Here is a 24,671-nt window from a genome sequence, read left to right on the forward strand (position 1 = left end):
CTCTCTCTCTCTCTCAGACATTTAACGTGGGGTATTACCATACCATTCCATTACAAAAACACACTGATGGTATCAGATGCAACACGTTTCTTTCAAACCCGACTAAACAGACTGGACATAGGTCTAGATTAAAATTTTAATAGAGACTCCAATCCCGACTCCAGATAGCAATGTCACTCGTCAAGAAATATTAATTAGTTACATTAAACAGAGATGTAAGGCCATACTTCATTGCAGTTCAACTGTATGTTTAAAAGTTAATTGAAGTGCACTGCTAAAGTCTTTCGTCTATTCATCCATTTGTAGGACCAACTTCTGTCTGACAGACTTGCAGCCTTTAACAGAAAAGATTTTCTCTTTTTCAGGGAAGAAGGGCATTTCTCTGGCCACTTTATCTGCCAGATCAAAGTCTTCAGTCATGTTCAGATGGACCATCTCAGCCACGACGCACTGACGCACATGCTTCAGCTCCAGAGGTAGGAAAGGAATATAGTGATCAACCAGATGATGATCTATGAGACTGGAGTGCTGAAATCCACCTGTAGACATACACATTAAAAATGAAAGGAGTTATTTGATGTCTAAATGCAACCAAATTTTCAGTATCGGGCCTGATACGCCAGCGTGTGTCCAAACAAAGAAACACAGACAACAGAGCAAACATAGAGCACAGTGATGGAGGCTAAGAGAAGGATGTCTATAAAGTAAATGTACAGAATATTCAACAAATTAAATATTCACGCTATAGTTTTTGTGCGTGCTGGGCTGATAAGAGACTAGGTTAAGCGCGCAGCGGCACAGACACGTGGGCTTGTCGATCACATCCCTTTTTCACAGATATCGCTTAAAACTTTGTAGCTTGCTCGGATATGGCACTAGCAAAGAAAGTCAACAATTGGAAAAGTCGTATTGTGCCTTTTACCCCCATTACCATACTTTTACATAATCTTCCGTTATTGAAAAACTGTTGCTTTAATTAGCATGAACAACACTGAAAACCATTAACAAGACCTTTGTCTCAAAATATATTCAATAATTTTAGCGATTCTCATTTGCTACTTATCTACATTTTAAAAAACATCAAATATTAAATCAAATTAGCACAGAATCCACTTTGCGCTGTTGCCCACGATTGTGTCAAGGATCAGCCAAATTTCCACGTGCATCTTGAAAAGTGGATGTTTTGGAAAGTGCTGCTGCAAGTTTTTGTGCCACATAGTGGTTTAGAGAAAAATAAAATCAAATGCGCCTTTTACCCCGGTACATATTTAGCCCCGTTGTACCCTACTAAAAAAAAAGTATTGGTATTGGTGCATCCCTAATTCAGTGTGATTATATTTATTAAAATCATAAATGGATACTGCCTCATTGGAACCTTACTTGTCCATGTCCCTAAGCCCATCCCATCCTTAACCCTAACCATATTGAACCTGCTGTTCAGTAAAGGTGTCCTTGAAGGACCAGGAAGGGAGCCACAGTAATATATTGTTTTATGCATTTATATATGGATTGTATTTTAAAAGGTTATACGTATTTGGATGTACGCATATGCTATATACTTTGGGCTTACAATTTGAGCTGCAAGCGTCAATTTGCCACCCCATCCGATCACTGCGAAGACAGCGAAGTATTAAATAGCCTACCCGTCACTTTATTTTGACTTTTCAAATATTTTCTTCATTTGAAATGCATTGAAAATATAAATATTTTGCAGAATACTTAAATGATCTTTCAATACATACTGTTTTTGTCATTAAAAATGTTTCGAAAGATTTTAGTCTCCATATCCTTGCTGTTCATCCATAGCTCTTCCCGATCTTTGCCTTCTCTCCAGGAATCCAGAGCCACTTCAGCAATCACATTCCCACCTGCATTACTAAGAATAAACAGCTTAGTTAGGTCAATGTTTTGGGAGAGTATAGCTATTTAACGACCACTTCGTTTTAATTTTATATAGCTAATATTTGGCTACAACTGCATTTGTGGAAATCTGAAAAACAAACCCATGATTTGAGAGCTTTACCTAAGAAAAATGAAGAGTGCATTGTGGAATGACACTCCGTCTACACGGGCATTGTAGTCCAGAAAGGCCTTTATGGTGTCAATCAGCTTTGGCTGCATCTTGTCCATTTCATCAAATATGAACATGGAGCGGGGGAAACTTGATACACTCTTAGAAATCCACTGCTTTAGCTGTGCCTGAATAATAAGAAAATGCAAATCCCAGTAGAGAAATTACTTCTGATATGTGCAATATTCCCACGACCATTTTACAAATATGTACATTATTTTTACTTTCATATTATAATTTTTAATATACAATTTACTTAATTTTCAGTGTAGTAACGAATACGGGGCAAAAAATGGTGTCTGTTTAACAGAAACACAACTTCATTACTGTATAAAATGAAAATACTGAAACTGTAAATGACCCAAATCTACAACTATCTGGCCAGCTCTGAGTCTGAGAGTCTTGTGGGCCATCTTACATCTTAAAGGTAAACAGAGCCTGACCATAAAGAAGCAATCATTTGTTGTAAATGCGATTGCTAGAGTCTTAGACCAAGACTAAAAGGACTACCATTGATTTACTTACGCTGTACACGTCTGACATTTCTTTGTGTGGGAAATGATGCTCAGATATATACATGTGAACATGTTTGCTGTTTTCCCCTTTTTCATACATGTTTCTTGCAATGATTTTAGCAACATGATTTTTCCCAACTCCTGCAGTCCCATGGAAAGACAGAACCAGCGGTTTGTTTGGTTTGCTGTCAGTCATAAATGATGTTACAGATTTTAGTACAACATCAGACGCAATGTGCTGCCCAAAGAGAGAGTCTCTTAAATCTTTCTCCAAACCTGAAAGATGTGTAGAAATGTGAAGTCAAAGATTGTTTGTAGCTTGCAATGATCATTTATGCTATAAACAAATAACTACAAATAACACAGAAAGCAAAAAAACATTTCAAAAGAAAGTAGCATACAATGAAATCACTCTCATGCAGGTTCCCTTTCGAAACGTTTACTCGTAAAACTCCCTTTTCTCCGATTACTGAAGCCTACAGTAAAGGTAGTGCTACTGCATGAACCTATGGCGATGCGGCGTATTTGCGCGAGCCAATCAGGGTGCATCCCACCGAACCAAGCGCAGAACCCGCCAGAAGGGGCGAGGCATCTGCCTATATGAGCAGCTGTTGAATAGGATTCAGATTTATTCTCCTCTCAGAGTATAGAGTCATAGAGCATATTCTCATGTCACTTGCCGGGCCCGCCCCTGCTAGATGCATTCATTGAAGACTGACTTGCTGCATTCACAGACCACTTTCTCTAAAGAAAGTGACTCCTCCCCTCGTTCTCCAACGTTCTCTTTCTCTCAATCATGAGACGAAGAAACAGTGGAGCTGCAGGGTTGAATGAGCGGGACTTAGTGAGCTCACGCCGGTTTATTTCCAGCACGTCTCACTCTCTCTGCAGCAATAGGATCCCCCAGTGCTGCTTGTCGATTTTTGCCTAACTGTGCTCGCATTCCGTGGCTCAGCAGCGACTAAGGCACCGAAGCGGCACCGCAAGCCACGTCTCTGGCCGGCCAAACGCTATTCATTTCAATGCTCTAACAGGTGCTTTTCTCCTGCCTCAGCTTTAGACGCAGCCTGTAATACTTCAAACAAGATGGACGCCCCCCCTGTGAGAGCAAAAATCTCTTCACTGCGCCTGCGTTCTGCTGTTCAGCAGCTACCCAGGCTCCGAAGCAGAGCCGCAAGCCACACCTCTGCTCGGCCATTTAATCTCTATGATGGAACAGGTGCTGTTCCCCTGAGACAGAAGGGGATGCGCTTCCTGAATTACCTCGACGACTGGCTTGTCTTAGCCCAGTCAGAGGCAGAATTTAATTTATACAGATCCGTGCTCCTCAGCCCTTTGGAATGCCTGGGATGATCAACCTAGCCAAGAGCTCACTGTCTTACAGCCAGGGAATCTCTTTCCTGGGGGCAGTTCTCGACTCAGCCAAGATGTAGGCAGTGCTAGCACCCGAGCACGCTCAGACTATCCAGCAGCACGCAATATTGCAATATTGTTTGAATATTATCAAATGAACCAGCGAGGAAAGACGCGCCATCCATTTGGTGGCCCTCTCTGGCGGACCCAACCTTGGTTCCCTGAGTTGATTCAGCTTCTAGCACCAGCACCATGGCCAATTCCCCTGAGGAAAGACCTCCTTTTCCCAGGCGAACAGGACAATCTGGCATCCCCAACCGAGCTGTGGGCCCTTAACCTATGGCCCCTCAACGGAAGCTCATGGACCTTCCAGCGAAAGTCCTGAATACTATCTCTGAGGCTAGAGCCCCGTCCACGCTTCTATGCCCTTAAGTGGTCTGTTTTCAGTCTGGAACCAAGACCCTATTCATGTGAAGTACCGCTAATTCTTTTCTTCCTACAGGAGCTAATGGTTGTGGGTCGCACCCCCTCCATGCTCAAGGTCTATGTGGCGGCCATAGCAGCATTCTATGTGGCCGGCCAGTCGCTGGGTAGAAGCAAACTGGTTGTTCGCTTCATGAAAGGGGCAAGCATGGGGCAAGACCCCTCGTCCTCTTACCATACCCTCTTGGGACCTATCAACGGTCCTTAGGGCCCTCAAAGGGTCCCCCTTCGAGCCACTACAGTCGGCCAGACTTTCTGTCTGAGTTTGGGCCTAATGACTCCAAGGTTGTCCTCTAGCCAAGGCACGGCTATGTGCCCAAAGTGCTCTCTACTCCGTTCAGAGCACAAGATATTTCGTCATCTGCTCTTCCCGCTTCGGAAGACGAGCAACAATTACACTTACTCTGCCCTGTCCGGGCCTTAAGAGCCGGGGCGGATCTACAGGGGGGCAAGGGGCTGGTGCCCCCCCCCCCCCCCCCCCCCCCCCCCACTCTAGAGCCTTGCCCCCCCCCCCCCCCCAGCTGCCCCCTTAACTTTGATGATCCAAAAACTGTACTTGTAAAAACAACCCGCAAGCTTCTCAAAACAGTGAACTAAACGATACATTTACCAAAAGTGAACAATTTAATTTTTATTAAAGCCCCTCCCCCTGCCCCTCAAATACTTAGTACGTCCCTGATTCAAACGTGCAGAGCGGCGTTCGGTCAGTCTGGCTCACACACACACACATACACACAGCGAGTCTGCTGCGGTGCGGTGGCCCTGCAACCCGACTGGAGAGACTGAGCTGCCCCAGAGCCTCTGAAGGTGAAGTGAGTTTCCCCAGGTGTAGTTAAACACACGTTTAACTTAAAGTTACATTTGTTATGAATGTATTGTATGCTAAAGACGATTCAGCATCAGCAAAAACAGCAAGTCTATTACGTTAGCCAAAATCAGCGGTCAAATTGCTCCCCCGTGATTTGTAAGAGCACTCTTCCCTTTGATTAGCCTATGATTTTAGTAAAGACAAGAACAGCTTAATAAAAAATATAAATTGTTTGTATCCATAACGTTTACTGATGATCGCCGTTACGCCGACGTTACGTTACACAACACACAATACAGTGCCAGTTAGGAGATCGATCGTTTGATTTAAGCAAATCCAATTCCTCTCAGATATCACAGCAATGAAACCAGGTTTCAACTGGGGAAATAACAAATACAATTAGGATTATTATATTAAGTATTCTAAACACTGGTCTGTGCGCATGTGATACATCTTTCTGATTTTATATTTGTTATATAGGCTACTTATTAGCTGCATGGCCCTACAGTGTAATGTAATACAAGGATATTTTTTTATATACCCCCCATTTGGTAACACGTTACTTGAAGGGGTGTACATAAGACTGACATGACACCTTCATAACCATGACATGACATATGTCATGAATATGAAGTAGGGTTTATGCATGTTTATGACAACTTTCATTAAGTGTCTTTCGCTCAATAATGATATTTTGAATGCAAATATGACATTGTTTAAGATGTCTCTGTTATGACATCTTGACATAAACCATAACATCATAACCTGTCAGTGTCTTTGTCATGACAACTTGACATTAAATTAAGTTAAACTCTCATGTGGTTGGTTTTGACATTGGCTGTCATCAGTCCATTATAACTGTGTCATGAATATTTTTCGTGACCTCAACTACAGTGGTACAAATTGAATTTGTCATTAAACAGTTATAATGGCTTCATGACAGCCAATGTCAAAACCAATCACCTGACAGTTTAATGTAATGTTAACCAATAAAGCTAAGTGGTTTCTTAAGTTTGATAATTAATCTGCTATGTCATGTTTATGACAGGTTGTGTTGTCTTAGTAATGCCAAGTTGTCATGACAAAGACACTGACAGGTTATGATGTATTGGTTTATGTCAAGGTGTCATAAAGACATCTCAAACAATGTCATATTTGCATTAAAAATGTCATAATTGAGTGAATGACACTTAATGACAGTTGCCACAAACATGCATAAAACTTCCTTCATTTTCATAACATGTGTCAAGTCATGATTATGAAGGTGTCATGTTAGTCTTATGTACACCCCTTCAAGTAAAGTGTTACCTTCCCACCGTCTACCCCTGCCACCCTGCCAAGACATCTTGCCACCCCTTTGCCCCCCCATGTAAAATTTTCTAGATCCGCCACTGCTTAAAGGGATACTCCACCAGTTTTTCTTATTAAACTATGTTATTCCCTTAACTAAGACGAGTTGATACATACCTCTCTCGTCTCAGTGCGTGCACTATATCGCTCTGTATTGCCGCAAAACTATGTTAGCACTTAGCTTAGCCCATGCATTAAATATGGGCCAAGCAGAGAAGCGACCAAACACTTCCACGTTTTCCCTATGTAAACACAGTTACTCGAGTAGTGTAACTTGACCTGGGCTGGTGACACAAAATAAACCGTTGCGCTTTTCTAAGCGTTTAAAATTGATGACTATATTGTATGGCGGAATACCATAACAAGTGCTTTTGAGCACTTCGACTTGGCGCAATAATATCTTCACTCGTGAAAAGTCCTCTTACCGGCTCCCGCTTCCTCTCCCCCTCCCTCTGACATTTCCGTCATTACAACCAACGTGACATGCGCCGGTAGTAGTAGTTCGAGCGGAGTTGACGAAGTAACAGGTTGTTGGAAGCTAGTTAGCATTCTAAACAGCACAGGCTCTCAATTTCGGTCGGCATCTGTTCGCAACAGTCACACTTGCACCACCAATTGCTGTTTGCCCGTGGTCTTTCGCCAGCTCCGGTCTGTTCTGGATCATATCTTTCTTGCCTCTCACGGTCCATAGGAGCTAATTCCTCCTCCGTGTACTCGGGTTCAAACAGATATGGCTCTGGGTCTTCTACAAAGAAGTCATAATCATCTACAAAGTCCGCCATTGCAAATGATCTGCAGTTTGCAAATGATCTGCAGTTTGCTAATAGCACAGGTAGTAAAAGTCACGTTGGTTGTATTGACGGAAATGTCAGAGGGAGGGGGAGAGGAAGCGGGAGCCGGTAAGAGGACTTTTCACGAGTGAAGATATTATTGCGCCAAGTCGAAGTGCTCAAAAGCACTTGTTATGGTATTCCGCCATACAATATAGTCATCAATTTTAAACGCTTAGAAAAGCGCAACGGTTTATTTTGTGTCACCAGCCCAGGTCAAGTTACACTACTCGAGTAACTGTGTTTACATAGGGAAAACGTGGAAGTGTTTGGTCGCTTCTCTGCTTGGCCCATATTTAATGCATGGGCTAAGCTAAGTGCTAACATAGTTTTGCGGCAATACAGAGCGATATAGTGCACGCACTGAGACGAGAGAGGTATGTATCAACTCGTCTTAGTTAAGGGAATAACATAGTTTAATAAGAAAAACTGGTGGAGTATCCCTTTAAGAGTTTATACAGAGCACTCTGCCCAGTATAGGCAGTCAAAGCAGCTTTTTGTATGCTTCGGTGGCCGCACCAAAGGGCTTCCGGTCACAAAGCAGAGATTGTCCCACTGGATAGTGGACGCCATCGCATTGGCTTACACTTCGATGCCCCTTTAATGCTCTATCTGGTATGGCTTCTCCGTGGGTGTGGTCCAGTGTTGTCACTTGTATCTATTGGTGACATCTGTGCGGCAGCTGGCTGGTCCTCGCAATCCACCTTCGCCAGATTTTACAACTCGGAAGTCCCTGCACTGCAGGCATGAATCCTCTAGTTGGAGTTGACCTCTGAGTGAGCTTAACCCACTATTACCTCTCTGGAGGCTCCGACCACAGTCCGAGCCCCTTTCTGGTCAGGCGTAATTCTGTCCTCTCTTAGCCCTATTGCCACAAGTCCCTCATTCAAGCGCCTTAGGCTAGGGCCTAGAAGATGTCTTGCAACTCGTGTGAAAAATATACAAACAGTAGCGCCACAAAACGGGCACTTCCAGCATGTCAAGACATATTTGTGGAGGGTCTAAGAAATAAAAAATTATTTAGCCTAATAGATGAATACAAACGCTGCTTTGTAAATGTTGAAAATGTTTATATGACCTGATTTATGGTTCATATTCATAATCGTCTGTTGTTGCCAGTTTACAGTAACCTGGCCCTAGCCAGATGAATTTCGCTCCGCCTAGCTTCACTCATCCATCTGGAACCGATCCATTGAAATGGCGTTTCAGAAGGCTGGGCCTTATCAAAAATCCTTGCATATGATTGGATAAGCCACTTGTCTGTCATCTTTATCGACGTGCTATTTCTACCACTCACACTACCAGAGGAGCCATTTGGTAGATCAAGCTCTTGCCAAATCCGGTCGGGAGAAGGAAAACATCGTTTCCACCAACAAAAGCCTTAAGAGCCGTTCTCTGATGTTCTTTTAATGAAACAATATTAGGTAGATTGGACAACACGGATGAAATAGCAGCATCAATGTTAACGCTTGCTTCCTCGATGCGAGCCGCCATTGTTGTCTGAATCAAAACAGTCTCACGGTCGCTTCTCCACTACGTCACATCTATGAAACTCCCGCCCTGTGTCCTGATTGGCTAAACCATAAAGTTGGTTGGAGAAATCACTCTCAATGGAAGAGGTTCCAGATGGATGTGAGTGAAGCTAGGCGGAGCGAAATTCATCTGGCTAGGGCCAGGTTAAGTTTACAGGGCGATGTTTCCAAGCACTTTCAGGCTGAAATAAAGGCTGTTTTCATTTAGCCTACATTACAATGCCTAGTACTATGTCTATTTAACGGGTGCTGGGCGGGGCGGGTTATAAAAATATATACAGTGGTGCGGTGCGGGCTGGGGCGGGCCAAATAATTTCATAAAAGCAGGACCCGCGGGTTGGAAAAAAAGCCGACCCGCGCATCACTAGTAGACGGCCGTTCTATGGTGTTTGTCGCTTCAGTCGAATTAACCTAATGGCGAGACCAACTGCTCATATGGTCAGATGCCTCGCCCCTTCTGACAGGTTCTGCGCTTGGTTCGGCAGGATGCGCCCCGATTGGCTCGCACAGATACGCCGCATCGCCATAGATTCATGCAGTTCCCACTACTCCGCCAATAAGCGCGCACAGATCATGGCACTGTAATGGCTGTGCAGTAGCACTGAGTTATTGAATAAAAGGCTTCAATAATAAGAGAAAGAGGAGTTTTCCCCATAGCGTCTAGCAGACACAATAGCCTACTCATCGTTCCCTTTATTTCAGGGAACCGAAGTTACTTCTTTTTTTCTCTGAGGTTTTCTGTCACTTTTACCACATGACAATTTATATCTTATAACTTCTAAAATGGTATAAAAATAGTTAAATTAATTTTATAATAACATTTAGAATTTAAAAAAATATTGTAATTCAGTCAGAAAGGGAATTATTATGAAGAAACATAATGAGGGGTCATTTAATTTCTATCCCTTTCCCTTTCTTTCATTAATGCTATTTTTATTGGTAGCTAAACGCTTTACTTTAAAAGAAAATGTATGTGGTAAAAACTATTTGACAGCGTTATGTGGCACCAGGTTGAACGTTGACGTGGGAACGTGTTACCAACGTCAAAACCACAGTTTAGGAATAAAAAAATACGTTTAAACCCGACATACAAATTATGTAGGAAAATAACTTTAGCTACTACAAAACAAATTAGGCCTACAACGTAACGTTTTTGTGCATTTAGGGAATGGAAGTTATCCGACCGACACATTCAACAAAGGAAACATTTAAGTTAACACTGTTTGAAAAATATAACGTTATCGTCAAATAATACGATATCTAGGCTACATTATTTTGCAGTTTTACTCACCTTTAGGGTCATAAGGCAGCAAGCCGTCCCGTTCAAAAAATGTGTAAACAACATAAGATGCAGCAGCCGCGATCACATCCAGAAAACCTGAAGATAATGTAATATTAGACACCAGCAATAAAACTAACAAAAGGCGCTTTTTCATTATGAAAGCGAATCATCCAGATCTCTTTCAGTCTAGGTTTACGGTTTCGTTTTTACAAAGTAACTCGGAGGGAGAAGGACGGATTAAGAGACGTAGCCTATTGCACGCCTTCAGCAAACATTTATTTAATTTGAACCTCTTTAGCCTTTTCCATACACACTGCAGTGGCATACACCACAGATCTAATTTACAGACGAGGAAGAAAGTAAACGCGCTATTCTTGTTTTTCCAGGTTTCAGTATGTTGACATCGACTCGCTGTAACCATGACCACTACAGAAATTCTTTACGTGCTTCTTATGGATCTGGGTGATGATGATGATAATAATAATAGGCCTATTTCACTTTATGAGCTCTTACATTAGGCTAAATTTACATTTATTAGATTTAGCAGATGCGTTATCCAAATCGACTTACAAATGAGAAGAGCAATAGAAGCTCAAACCAACAGCAGGGCAGCAATAAAAGTGCTGTGACCAGTCCCAGTTAGTCCAGCAGTAGCCTACATGTGTCAAGTTTTTTTTAATAAAAAAAAAGATATAGAATAGTAAGTGTTAGTATTATTAATGGGTCAAGTGTTGCCTAAAAATATGCGTATTCAGCAGTTTCTTGAAAATGGCTAAAGACTCAGCAGCTCGGGTTGAGTTTAAATTATATTGTATATAATTATATATTGAACATATAATTATATATTATATATGAAATGCATGTGTATGAAACATCACTTTGTTTTCTGTGTATTCACTTATGTATTCATTGTGTGATTCAACTCTTCATGAGTTTACTATAGTTGGATCTATCACGTACACCATCATCACAGAGAGTGATACCAAACCTTCCTCATTGTGATCATGTGATCAGCTGCCTGGAAATAAATAAATGTAATAATTAGGGCTGTCAAACGATTAATCATGATTAATCGCATCCAAAATAAAAGTTTGTGTTTACATAATATATTTGTGTGTACTGTGTATAATTATTTTGTAAATAAATGTACACATATATTTAAGAAAAATATGTTATTTATATATAAAATATACATTATATATAGGCTACATTCAGTCTATATACAGTATATACATGCAAATATTTCTTAAATACACATGCATGTGTGGGTATATATGTATTAAAAATAATTATACACAGTACACTCAAAAAAATGACTCTTTGGTTGAACATGATTTAATCATGGACAGTGGTTCCACGTGATTGATTCAAGTTATTCGAGTATGACTGAATCAGGTTATTTGGACAAGACTGAATCAAGTTATTTGGACACGACTGAATCAGGTTATTTGGACAAGACTGAATCAAGTTATTTGGAAATAATTAAATCAAGTTATTTGGACATGATTAAATCAAGTTATTTGGACGAGTCTAATTTTAATTGCGTTTACTCACTTCGCTTAAGTTCATCCAACATGAAGTTTTTTGGTTGAGATAACATGGTTCCATCATGTGGAACCACTGTCCATGCTTGAATCATGTTCAGCCAAAGAGTTATTTATTTGTGTCTATTTAATAGACACACAGAGTTAAAATAACATACAATCAACCTAAATATAGCTTTTCTTTTAATACATACGATGTTGGCAGTCTAAAAATGGTACTGATTGCATCACTAGCAAACCCATTGGAGTTGCTTTTAAAGCAACTTGAATTCTTAGCATGTCCTCCACCGAAGCACATGCGACACTTTATCACAATGGTAACTCACCCATAAACACCTACATATAAGAAAGTCGTTTAAAATACCAACATAATAGAAAATTAAACATTAACAAGTCTCCCTATTTTCTCATCTTGCTTACATTTTTTATTTTTATCAAAGAACACTGGTACATTGCAATTACGACAGACCAGGAGGGTATTCTTAAGTTTTTATTGAGACACAACATTTACTTCACATAACATTTTCAGGCATAAAACAAAATAAGTGGGCTTTATAGTAAAAAATAAATAAAATAACATTAAAACAATATTATCAGACTTTTTCACCAAATAAGTGAAAACTGCACAAACAAGGAAATATGCTTGTTTAAAATTTCCTTTTTTTTAAAATGGTAAAAATGTGTAAATATAAAATAATATTATTATAATAAAATATCTGAAACAAAGAGTGGACCATTTTTAAGTAAAATGTTTCCTCTAGATTCAACAGCACTTTATAAATGAACTTTGAGAAGTTAGTGTACTCTAAATAAGGGCATAAATAAGTGCAAAAAACAGCAGCAGTGCACTGACCAAGACTTGGTAGACATCACCACCTCATCTTCAATCAAAACATCCAGTGAGTTTAAAGACACCGTTCCTCCTCAACAGCAATGATGGTGACTGCTGCACCTGGTCAAACTCCTTACATTTCTCCTTACAAACCCCTTTTTCTAAATGCATTGAAAGAAAAAAAAGAAAGTGTTAGTGCATGTCACCACATATCATAAAAACGACCCTTGTGAGGACAGACATTTAAATTTTCATAAATTAAAATAAAGACATGAAGGATCAGAGTAGTGTTTATCCAGTAGGGTTTGTGCCCATTTAAAACCCTGTAGTACTTTTTTTTACTACACGTCTTCCAGAGATGTTTGTCAGAAGGATTTTATTGGGAAAAAATGTCAGGGGTTTATCGGTTGAATGTTCTAGAGCTTAAAAAAAAATGTCATTAATAAAATGTAATTTGGCATCAGTCGGTTCTTTATTACAAAGTAGAAAGTAAAGTGGTGCTTAAAAGGGATAGTTCACCCCAAAATAAAAATTCTGTCATCATCATTTACTCACTATCACATCACACCAAACAAGAATCTTGTTCAGCTTTGGAACAAATTATTATTATTATTTTTTATATATATATATATGTCATGGACAATCCATCAAAAGTCTATAGACAATCAATAGTTAGCTTCAAGAAGTACATAAAGATATCTAATCCATATGAATAAAGCCGTTTTATACAAGCCTTCCAATGGATAAAATATGACAAAGTATGAAATATATTATTTATTTATTTTTCTTAAGATTAACAAAATTATGGTTTTGGAACATTCTAATTGAATTTTTTTCATTCTAAAAATATTGCATTTCTTCAAAGCTTTTTTTTGTGCCATTTGTGCTGCAAGACATCTCTAAAACTGAACGATGTACAAACAATATATTTAAATAACTGGTCATAATATGTGACAATTTACATCTCGTACAACACTAAAAACAATCAGTTTGTTCAATGTGAATTTTACTTACTTCGTTTTAGGCTCATAGTATTGCATCGTCTTGTTGACATTGATATCACTCCATCCCTCGTTGCCTTTACTCTGAAAAAAGTATGAAACCAACCTTGTTAGTGTGGGTTTCAAATTAGAAAACGTGAGAAGCAAATAACAGTCTAAAATGTTAACTAATGTTAGCAAAACAGCCATCATCATCGGTCCTCGAGGGGGGGGGGGGGGGGTGCTAGGGTGTGGTTACAGTTACATGGTTACAGTTACAGTTATGTTGTTCTGGATGAACACTATACTGTATATATAATTATCATAGGATTGGCAAAGGAGAAAAAAGGCAGTTAAATATAAATGAACCATGATGAGCAACACATTTGTTACTGTATTTATTATTCTTTGTTAATAAAAATACAGCTGTTCGTTGTTTGTTCATATTACTTCACAGTGCATTAGGCTAACTAATGTTAACAAATATAACTTTTAATTGTAATAAGGCTACTAGTAAATAGTGAAATTAACATTACCAAAGATTAATAAATGCTATTTATATATAAAGATTAAGAAGTGCAGTTTATGAATAGTTAATATTAACTAGTTTGTTGTTATAGATTTGTTATACACCGATTCAGATCTCTTTTGAAGAGACAGATGTTGGACAGATCAGTTATTTTAACCATTCATAAAAGTAAATCGGTTCAAATGAGTCATTAGTTCGCGAATCGGACGTGCCATTAGCTGACACACACGGCACGCGTTGTGTGATTATCCCAGCAGATAAGGACATCGCACAAGATTTGTCTCAACTCTCAACACAGAAAACATTTAATCACTGGATAGGTTTTTTGTTTATTGAAAATGTGGTTTATGTCAGCTGAATGTGCGGAAAGCTTTTCAGAGAGGATAGGGCAATTTTAGTAGGCTGCAATTCACACCCAGCGGTAATTCAGGAAAAAAAATCTCCACGTGAAACTTTGGTCTTTTGATCTTTTACTATCGTGTCACTTCTCAATAGATTTTGATTAATATGCGCGATAGAGGGAGAGCAAGGCAGTTTGAATACAGTGAGAGTGCGCGCGCGCGCGACCGGCTCTCTCTCTCTCTCTATATATATATATATATATATATATATATATATATATATATATATGCTCGACTTCTTTCAGCGCCCTGTCACGAGCGCAGCATAACAAAGCGGTAGCTAACCTTAATTGAATCAAGCAAACAACTAGATGTTGTTTTTGCTCCAAAAAAGCTTGATTTACCTCGAATTTCACATAAGATTCCTTCACGTTCTGAGTTTCCATCAGACTCGCGTGGTAGCCAGGTGTCTCATCCAATGGCGATTCTGACGCAAGTGCTAAGATTCCGATTGGCCAAGAGAAAAAGTACTAAGATTCCGATTGGCCCAGAGAAATGTCAATTATAAGAATTATCCAATAATGTTTCGCAATTCTAGCCTGCGTGCAGATTAAGGGCAGCCTACACCCCCCCCACCCCACCCCACCCCCCAAAAAACTCTCCGGTTCTACGCGATTCACGTGAATGACCCAAATGACCAAGAAAACGGCGATTATCGCCGAAAAGCGACAAGTTTGCAGGTCTGCGAGACTTCGGCTGCTTTAGTAAACTTAATAAGCATCACATGGATATGCTAGATAAAATTGACAAAAAAAAACAGGTCATAAAACGATTAACAAAAAGTTTAAACATTGTAATGTAGTGAATGGGTGGGATTGCGTTAAGTTAACTTACCTGTTGTTTACGTGGTGTGAATGACGGTTAGAGATGTGGAAGATGGTCCGTCTATCAGCCGTCTCTGTTTTAAAATAATAATAAAAAATGCCGGAACTTGTTTGTCCGTGTCCAACTGTGAGAAAGCACACAAAATATTTATTAATTTCCCACTGACAAACTGTGGCGTAAAACGCTGCATATTTAACACTTGCCGCTGATAAGTTAACTGTCTTTGATGTAAGTTAACTTAGCTAGCTGCTAATGGCGCGTTGGCTCCGCTTCTTTGCTAGCTAACGTTAACGTTAACGTCACGTACATTAGCGTTACTGGGATGGTTAACCTTCAGATAGAGAAGTACGACAATAAGACATAAAACGTTCAAATGTGATTTAAATGGGGATAAAGAAGTTCGAAATGCTTACCTGTTATTTTTCTTGACCGTTAGCCGTCCTGCTGTGACCCGTGGAGTGATGTGAGCGCGCAGTGGGGGATGGGCGGCTGGGCAAACGACTGCCTGCCTGAGAGAAAATTCGCGGTTCTTTTTTTTTTTTTGCTTCTTGTGAAACACTCCTGGATAATATTTTGCCATTAGAAAAAGTAGTTAAGGCTTAATGTATGCTTAATATGAAATAGATTTACGTATTTACTATTGTTTATGTTTTTATTTGATTAGCTTTTAGTTTAGTTATAAAAGAAAACAGCATAATAAAATGAGCCCTTTATATGCTATAGCCTACAAACGTAATTTCTCAGAGAAAATTATTTAAAAGAAATTAGAAATCATGGAGTAAGTTAAGACATTTTTATATATATATTTTGTGGTCAGGCATAGACGTAAGATATCAGATTAAATTAATTGCTGAGTTACTTGATTGGAACGTGTTCTATTAAAATGAAAACATCAAGTTAAGTCAAAGAGTAACCGTTTCAAGTCAGTTTAACATGATGCAATAGTGTTTGAACATTAAACCTGATACAATGGTGTTAAATCAAAATGAATGGTTTAAACAAAGTGAACAACATCAAAAATTCATTTTTTGAGTGTACACACACATATATTATGTAAACAAAAACTTTTATTTTGGTTGTGATTAATCGCGATTAATCGTTTGACAGCCCTAGTAATAATAAAATAAAGTCTCCTGAACTGATGACTCTGGGTTCAACCTGTTGAATTCTTTAGTGTCCGGCTGAAAGATATATTTGAGTGTCCCTTGCTTCTGTGTTTTGAACAGTTGTCTGCAAAAATTGATCTGTCAAAACATAATTTCTTCAGGCATTTACAGCTAAGAAACTTTATTGGCAAAAATACCATTTTGTATACCGATAATTCTATGTTAAAAAATTTTCAACACGGGTAAAAATACTGAAATATTGCTAAAAGACACAAGACAAAAAAAAATCTCATATTTATGTTACATTGAGTTTGACCTTCCAATGAGACAGATGTGGGGAAATTATTTTTCAGTAAATATCTCCAGTGGGATTGAGTCTGGGATCATGCTAAGAGAATATCAGTGTGTAACAGAGCACATGCTATTCAATTCAAAATAGTAGGCTACATCAGCTACATGTCACCCCTTATATCAGAAATAAAATTGACCCCAAACTTTCCCCCTCAAAATGAAAAACATCAGTTGGTAATAATATTTATTGTATCTGGTCTTGTCACAGAATTCAGTTGTTTTGGAAGAAAATTGCAGACCACATTGGCAATATTCTGGGATGAATATACAGTAGATGTTGATCCTTGTTCATTTATTCTAGGTCTTCCCGCTGGTAGTATTTTGAATAAATATCATAAGAGACTTTTCAGTATTTTAACTTTTGCTGCAAGAAAGAACATTTTGATGTTCTGGATCAATGAGAAACGCCTTCAATCAAAATAAATAGCATAAACTTGTGAAAGAACTCATCCCAATGGAATTTTTGACAGGTACATGGGCAGCCTCAACTGTGTGTTTAAAAGTTAAGACAATAAATTGGACAACCAGTGCTGCTAAAATTGTTCATCTATACAGCACCAACTTCTGTCTGACAGACCGGCAGCCTTTAACCGAAAAGATTTTCTCTCTTTCAGGAAAGAAGGGCATTTCTCTGGCCACTTTATCTGCCAGATCAAAGTCTTGGGCCATGTTCAGATGGACCATCTCAGCCATGACGCACTGACGCACATGCTTCAACATTAGAGGTAGGAAAGGAATATAGTGATCAACCAGATGATGATCTATGATAGAGTGCAGAAATCCACCTGTAGACATACAAGTAAAAATTAACTGTTGGGAGTAAATGCAACCATATTCAGGTTTGGGTAAAATCAAATGTAATCATGTAGGAAACAACAATTGACAAACACATTAATCAGGGACAAAATAAATATATAGGAAAATGCATAAAAAAAATGGACAAATAATATATTAGGAAATATAAGTAACAAACTTATTGAAAATGTAAATATCATTTAAAATCTACATTAGCTTTTGAAATATATTGGAAAAAGATATATTTTGACTTAATACTTCAATGAACTTTCAATACATACAGTTCCTATCATTGAAAATGTTTTGAAAGATTTTAGTCTCCATATCCTTGCTGTTCATCCATAGCTCTTCCCGACAAATGCCTTCTCTCCATGAATCCAGAGCCACTTCTGAAATCGCATTCCCACCTGCATTACTAAGAATAAACACAGTTTCTCATTAGTTAGGTCAATCTTTTGAGAAGGTATAGCTATTTAATTACCACACCGTTTGAATTTTATATAGCTAATATGTTGCCTACAACTGCATTTGTGGAAACCCAAAAAACAGCCCACTGATTTGAGGGCTTTACCTAAGGAAAATGAATATTGCATTGTGGAATGAAACTCCATCTACCCGGACATTGGAGTTCAGAAAAGGTTTTATGACGTCAATCAACTTTGGCTGCATCTTGTCCATTTCATCAAATATGAACATAGAGAGGGGAAAACTTGACACACTTTTAGAAATCCACTGCTTTAGCTGTGCCTGAATAAACAGAACATGCAAATCCCAGTTAGAGAAATTATTTTTGATATGCGTAACATTCCTACAAAATGTGCATTATTTTTACTTTCATATTATAGGCCTAAGTTTAATTAATTGTTTTACCACATTTAAAAAAATGGGCTAAAATGCTCTGTTTAAGGAATAGTTCACCCAAAAATGAAAATCAGCTTACAATTGACTATACTGTTCCTTTAGGCCATCCAATGAGTTTGTTTCTTCATCGGAACAGATTTGGAGAAGTTTAGCATTGCATCACTTGCTAATGGATCCTCTGCAGTGAACGGGTGCCGTCAGAATGAGAGTTCAAACAGCTGATGCAAACATTACAATAATCCACAAGTAATCAACATGACTCCAGTCCATCAATTGACGTCTTGTAAAGCGAAAAAGCTGCGTGTTTGTAAACAAATCCATAATTAAGACGTTTTAACTTTAAACTGTTGCTTCTGGCCCAAATACGAGTCCATAATCCACAGTACTGCTTCCTGCAGTGAAAAAGTACATCCCGTTGTCCTCTCACATCAAAATCCACCAACATATTTGACTGTTTCGGCTTGTAAACGGTACTTGGTCTGTGCATATTTTCTGATTCAGATGAGATTTCTTTTCACTTTTTCACAGAAAGCTATATTATGGATAGAGGACTCAAAAAGTTTAGCCGGAAGCAATGGTTTGAAGTTAAAAAAATATTAATGATTAATTTGTTTATTATAAACACATAGCTTTTATCTTTGTAAGACATTAATTGATGGACTGGAGTCGTGTGGGTTATTGTGATGTTTTTATCAGCTGCTAACTTTCATTCTGACAGCACCCGTTCACTGCAGAGGATCCATTGGTGAGCAATTGATGTAATGCTAAATTTCTCAAAATCTGTTCCGATGAAGAAACAAACTCATCTACATCTGGGATGGCTTGGGGGTGAGTACATTTTTTTTATTAGCAAATTTTCATTTTTGGGTGATTATTCCTTTAATAGAAATGAAATGCAACTTCATTACTATATAAATTGAAGGAAATAATTGCTCTGTAAATGACCCAAGTCTTCTGAGAGTCTTGTGGGCCATCTTACATCTTAAAGCTAGAGGCCAATCTAGATTGCAAGAGGCCAAGGCTAAAAGTACCACCATTTATTTACTTACACTGTACAAGTCTGACTTTTCTTTGTGTGGGAAATGATGCTCAGATATATATATGTGAACATGTTTGCTGTTTTCCCCTTGTTCATAAATGTTTCTTGCAATGATTTTAGCAACATGATTTTTCCCAACTCCTGTAGTCCCATGGAAAGACAGAACCAGCGGTTTGTTTGGTTTGCTGTCAGTCATAAATGATGTTACAGCTTTTAGCACAACATCAGACGCAATGTGCTGCCCAATGAGAGAGTCTCTTAAATCTTTCTCCAAACCTAAAAGATGTGGAGATATGTGAAGTCAAAGATTGTTCGTAGCTTGCAATGATCATCTGTGCTATAACGTCTCGGGTTACGACTGTAACCTTTTTTCCCTGAGAACAGGGAACAAGACATTGCGTCCTGGGACGCTACTGGGTAACGCCTTGACTGGTATCTGTAGCAACTGTCAAATCACGGCAATCGTATTGGCCATTACATCATACTAGTGTGACCAGGAAGTATATGAGGGGCGCCTAGAGAACATGTCATCCACTTATCATCTGAAGGAACTGTGCAGGCAGCCCGGAGGTGTAACATGGAGTCCACTGGAGGCAAGTTGTAGAACCCAAGTGCAGTTTATTTAAAGCAACACCAAGTAACTTTTCCTCTGCGGTCGCCCTACAGGTTGGAAGGGGAATTGTCCATTACTGCTGTCGTAAATAACTTAGCCTACCGCATCCTACTGTCGCACGTGCACGCACGCACATGCTCTGTTTTTTTTCCAGCACCGGCTTTGTAATCATGATGACAATTCAAAAGCTACCCGGGTGCTAGGTATCTTACATGTAGTTGTAGTCTACTGTCGAGTACGCTCCACCTATCAGCAATTGTAACGCTTGCCGTGAAGCAAGTCAAATTTGTAGTTTTCTTATGTCTCATTCGGACTACAGAAACGCGACCCGATCTGGCAATCTTACATAGCGTGGATATATCAGATAAAGGACCACAAAGCGGTGGCATACGTGCATTTCACCATGTCACGACTTGATGAACCACTGAAACGATTTTGAAAACATTATTTTTAAGGAAAAAAATCTTACTTAGTGTTGCTTTAATATCCAAAAACAAGATCAAACATAAAACAAAGGTATGGCGTGGCATGAAACTCAAAACAAAAACATGAACATAGACATAGGCTGCGTTTACACTTGGCATTAACATGCGATCACCATGATCCGATCAAGCAGATCGGATCATTAGCCAATCAGGACATGGCGCGTTTACATTTGTTAACATTAACTGTTTCCTGCATAATATTTAAATTAGGTCTGTGGCACACCAGATTAAAAGTAAAGATGATACAAATTAAACAATGTCTCAATTGCTTTCACTCACTCACTTTACTTTCCTATGCAATCTCCAGTCTTAGATCAAATTAAGTTTTTTGAACGAAGGAATACTTCCAGAGTAGCCTGACTTCGTCATACTCATATTCTAGTCAGAATGTGAGTCTGATACTGCTCCATAGGGCTTTGATTATGAGGCGTGTCTTAACCGGACCAGGAAAAAAAAAAACTCTGCACTCAATTGGATAGACCTACAACCAATCAGAGCAACGCAGTAAGTCAGCTACATAGTTGCATAGTTTCAACAGAACTCAACTGCACGCACGCTGGAAGAAGTAGTAAAATAATGAGTGTTGCTTCTTTTACTTGGTCCTCCATGAGTGCAACCAAAGGAGAAACCGCAACGACCGCAGGGCTTTCATTGCGTCCCGTCTTCTTAGCGACCATCGGAGCCAGCTGATAAAATAAACTTTTGCTGAATCCCGTAGGAAGGACAGTAAACACATCTTTCCGATCGACAAATGCCTTGATTGCAGTTCTCTGTTCGTCTTTTAAAATGAATGCGCTGTCGATTTCTTTTACAACAGACGCAATAGCGGAATATACATCTCAGTTCTCCAGCTGCAGTCAACTCTGAGGGAAACCAGTTCAACCCAAGCACTCTTTGATAACGTGATGATTACGTAACTGCAGATCATCTGTCCATCATCGTATAAAGCCCGCCCTGGCAATTTGATTGGCCCGACTAATTTTGAACCGATCATAATTAATCCTCAATGGATCGAGTCCAGACCGAACTTCCCGACCAAAAAATGTTGTGGGCGGGGTTCGGGCTGGCATCCAGGCTACTTCCAGAGTTGATCATACAAAAATCACTGGGTTGATCATGTTAAACAAGTCACATCATCGATCATCTGGGTTTAAGGTTATAGTGTACAATGACTATATTGACAGAAATGGGAGATTGATGAACACGCTGAAACAATAAAAACATTCAACATTTAAAACATTTTTAAAAATCCGATTCCGATTATTCCACTGGCAAAGCAGCGTGCAGCTCTTCATTAAGATCTCATGACTGACTGTGATTGTACAGGCGATCGCCTAGTTCAGATAATGTTGCACAATTAAAATAAAAAATGACACATATAGTAAGTCTAAATAAACTGTTTTAAAGATTGACTTTTATTGTAAGGTTCAAATAAGTAAAATGTTTTGTCTAAACTGCATCTGGCCATTATTTTCTGACAGCCACGTGGGGAGACTGGGCGGGGATTTATATGACGTTCACCTGTGAATGCAGACGTAACCCCTCCACCCGGGTCCCACTCAACCCGCTCCGAGCGGGCCTCCAGCATGAGAGTCAGGCGCTCTAACAAGGAGGCTAAAGACTGCAGCCTCTGGCATCTGTCGCTAGAGAGCCTTTTGAGATCAGAGGAGTGAGGTTTACTCGCACAGCAACTACTAGCTGGCCTCCGTTACACTGACACGATGGCTAGATTGCATTTACATTACACTGAGATCTGATCACAATGCGTCCTCGACTACCTCCGAACCTGGACACTCTGATTGGATAACATTCCGATCAGAATTGCGTTTACACTTGTCTTTTCAATGTGTATGTGGACAACATCCGGATACAGGTCGCATGTTAAAGGTTGTATCAGCGATTTCAGGCCCAAAAAAAGGCCCAAACATAAATGATCACATTCATCTAATCTTTCCTAATGATCCGCTAGCTGCCCGCCCCATAAGCAGGCCGTCAAAAAAACGCGTCTCTGTAGGCAGCCTAGGCTCTGAGATCTGCACACAAAAACAATTGGTTTCACCAACCACTCAAAACCAAAATAGTGTTCTCAAGGAAAACGCTCGCAGTGCACGCAAACAGCTCCCTCAAGAACTGAGCGTGCGTGCTCTTTGCCCATACAATGAACGTACAAGTCATGTGTTAGATCTCGGACATGGGTCGGCACACTGCTTGAAAGGCTTCTCAGACATTTTCTTTAGGCTACCTGTTTGAACAGATTGCTTCAAACAAAGCAGTCCCTGAAGACGAAAAGAGGATGACATGTTCTCTAGGCGCCCCTTAAATACTTCCTGGTCGCACTAGTATGATGTCGATTGTCGTGATTTGACAGTTGCTTCAGATACCAGTCACGTTGAGGCGTTCCACAGTAGCGTCTCAAGACACAGTGCAAGTTCCCTTTCGAAAGGGAACTACAAATAACACAGAAAGTTGCATTTTTGTCTCAGTACAATGAAATCACACCTAAAATACGTTTAAAAAAAGTACAATAGCAAAATAAAACCGTTTTTAAGCAGAAAGTAGCCAGCTGAAGAAAAGTCAAACCAGCTCACACAGGTTTCCTGGTCAAATTTATCTAGAAAAACCAGAGCACACACCAAAAGAATCTGACATGACACGTTTTCTGACACTTTTACCACATGACAAATTATATCTTATAATAACTTCAAAAATGGTGTAAAAATAGCATATTAAATAAATTTTATAATAACATTCAGAATTAAAAAAAAATATTGTTGTAATTCAGAAAGGGATTTTTTATGAAGAAACAACACTGGAGTCTCATTTAATTTGTATCCCTCTCCCTTTCTTTCATTAACATGGCTATAATCTGGATGATTATTTATTTATACACTTATTATTCATAAGTATGCAGTGTCATAACTACATCTCTAACGTTTATAACATATCAAACCGTTTGAAAATCGGTAGAAAATTGAGCAAGTTATGGTTATTTAAACAGTACATGCACCATTAAAACACAATGTTACGAGTGAGCGAGCTGCCTGTGACGAGATGGCCGCCAGGTGCGGACGTCGACCTCCATTAGCCAGCAGCGCGGACGAGACATCTAGCCTTTATTATGGATATCTATGACCACAACCCTTTCACGCAAAAACAAATTACAACGTGCTTGTTGGGATGGGAATGGAAGTTATCCGACACATCCAGCAAAGGAAACATTTAACGCTGTTTGAATCATATTTCAAATAATACGATATAGCCAACATTATTTTGTTTTAGCCTACTCACCTTTAGGGTCAAAAGGCAGCAAGCCGTCCGGTTTAAAAAATGTGCAAATGACATAAGATGCAGCAGCCGCGATCACATCCAGAAAACCTGAAGATAATGTAATATTAGACACCAGTAATAAAACTAACAAAAGGCGCTCTTTCATTGTGAAAGCGAATCATCCAGATCTTCTTCAGTCTATGTTTACGGTTTCGTTTTTAGAAAGCAACTCGGAGGGAGAATGACGGATTAAGAGACGTAGCCTAAATTGCACGCCTTCAGTAAACATTTATTTCATTTGAACCTTTTTATAGCCTTTTAAATACACGCTGCAGTGCCATACACTTTACAGATTTACAGACTACGAGCTCAAACGCGCTATTCTTGTTTTTCCAGGTCTCAGTGTGTTGACATCGACTCGCTGTAACCATGACCACTACAGAAATTCTCTATGTGCTTAACTGGGTGATGGTGATGATAATAATAGGCCATATTTCACTTTATGAGCTCTTACATTTAATTATTTAGCAGACTCTTTTATCCAAAGCGACTTACAAATGAGAAGAGTAGGCTACCTTCCTCATTGTGATCATGTGATCTCTGCTGCCTGGAAATAAATAAATGTAGCCTATAAAATAAAGTCTCCTGGAACTGATGACTCTGGAATTCTTTCTTTATGTCCAGCTGAAAGCTATATTTGAGTGTTCCTCGCTTCTGTCTTTATAACAGTATTTTATCTGTCAACCATTCTTCAGATTTTTACAGCTAAGAAACTTTATCGGCAAAATACCACTTTGTCTATTGATAATTCTATGACTG

The 24,671-nt window shown here is 39.2% G+C and overlaps 2 protein-coding genes and 1 long non-coding RNA gene across 4 annotated transcripts in view; 1 reads left to right on the top strand and 2 right to left on the bottom strand.

The window, feature by feature from the left end:
- Positions 1-120: 120 nt before the first annotated feature.
- Positions 121-22,970, bottom strand: LOC130090596 (torsin-1A-like). Of its 2 annotated transcripts, none has more exons than XM_056258044.1 (5): positions 22,828-22,970; positions 2,597-2,862; positions 2,024-2,199; positions 1,743-1,876; positions 121-539 (listed from the first exon to the last, which is right to left on the bottom strand). In XM_056258044.1, the coding sequence occupies exons 1-5, from the start codon at positions 22,883-22,885 to the stop codon at positions 289-291; spliced, it is 885 nt and encodes a 294-aa protein (XP_056114019.1). In that variant the 5' UTR covers positions 22,886-22,970; the 3' UTR covers positions 121-288. The 2 variants fall into 2 exon arrangements, with proteins under 2 accessions (XP_056114019.1, XP_056114018.1); XM_056258043.1 differs by lacking the exon at positions 22,828-22,970 and adding an exon at positions 10,234-10,470.
- The window catches only part of LOC130090606 (uncharacterized), a 29,555-nt gene continuing 5,247 nt past the window's right edge, over positions 364-24,671 (top strand). The window contains exons 1-2 of the long non-coding RNA XR_008807716.1: positions 364-476; positions 17,407-17,517. This is a non-coding gene — a long non-coding RNA (uncharacterized LOC130090606). The remainder of the gene's footprint in view (positions 477-17,406; positions 17,518-24,671) is intronic.
- Positions 17,273-24,155, bottom strand: LOC130090597 (torsin-1A-like). The gene is made up of 5 exons (XM_056258045.1): positions 23,874-24,155; positions 19,498-19,763; positions 18,159-18,334; positions 17,869-18,002; positions 17,273-17,577 (listed from the first exon to the last, which is right to left on the bottom strand). Exons 1-5 carry the CDS (start codon positions 24,016-24,018, stop codon positions 17,336-17,338), a joined length of 963 nt encoding a protein of 320 aa, XP_056114020.1. The 5' UTR covers positions 24,019-24,155; the 3' UTR covers positions 17,273-17,335.

Source organism: Rhinichthys klamathensis, unplaced genomic scaffold (genome assembly GCF_029890125.1).
Source record: "Rhinichthys klamathensis goyatoka isolate OS25496 unplaced genomic scaffold, OSU_Roscu_1.1 h1tg000147l_1, whole genome shotgun sequence".
NCBI lineage: Eukaryota > Metazoa > Chordata > Actinopteri > Cypriniformes > Leuciscidae > Rhinichthys > Rhinichthys klamathensis.

What these genes read in the sequence shown, in the direction of transcription:
- LOC130090597 (XM_056258045.1), bottom strand. Translation starts at nt 24,018, where the DNA reads ATGAAAGAGCGCCTTTTGTTAGTTTTATTACTGGTGTCTAATATTACA. An exon ending in GCTGCCTTTTGACCCTAAAG is followed by an intron (nt 19,764 to 23,873) that starts GTGAGTAGGCTA and finishes CACATCTTTTAG; the next exon opens with GTTTGGAGAAAGATTTAAGA. An exon ending in CATTTTCAATGATAGGAACT is followed by an intron (nt 17,578 to 17,868) that starts GTATGTATTGAA and finishes GTATGTCTACAG; the next exon opens with GTGGATTTCTGCACTCTATC.
- LOC130090596 (XM_056258043.1), bottom strand. Translation starts at nt 10,378, where the DNA reads ATGAAAAAGCGCCTTTTGTTAGTTTTATTGCTGGTGTCTAATATTACA. An exon ending in GCACTCTTCATTTTTCTTAG is followed by an intron (nt 1,877 to 2,023) that starts GTAAAGCTCTCA and finishes GTTTATTCTTAG; the next exon opens with TAATGCAGGTGGGAATGTGA. An exon ending in CATTTTTAATGACAAAAACA is followed by an intron (nt 540 to 1,742) that starts GTATGTATTGAA and finishes GTATGTCTACAG; the next exon opens with GTGGATTTCAGCACTCCAGT.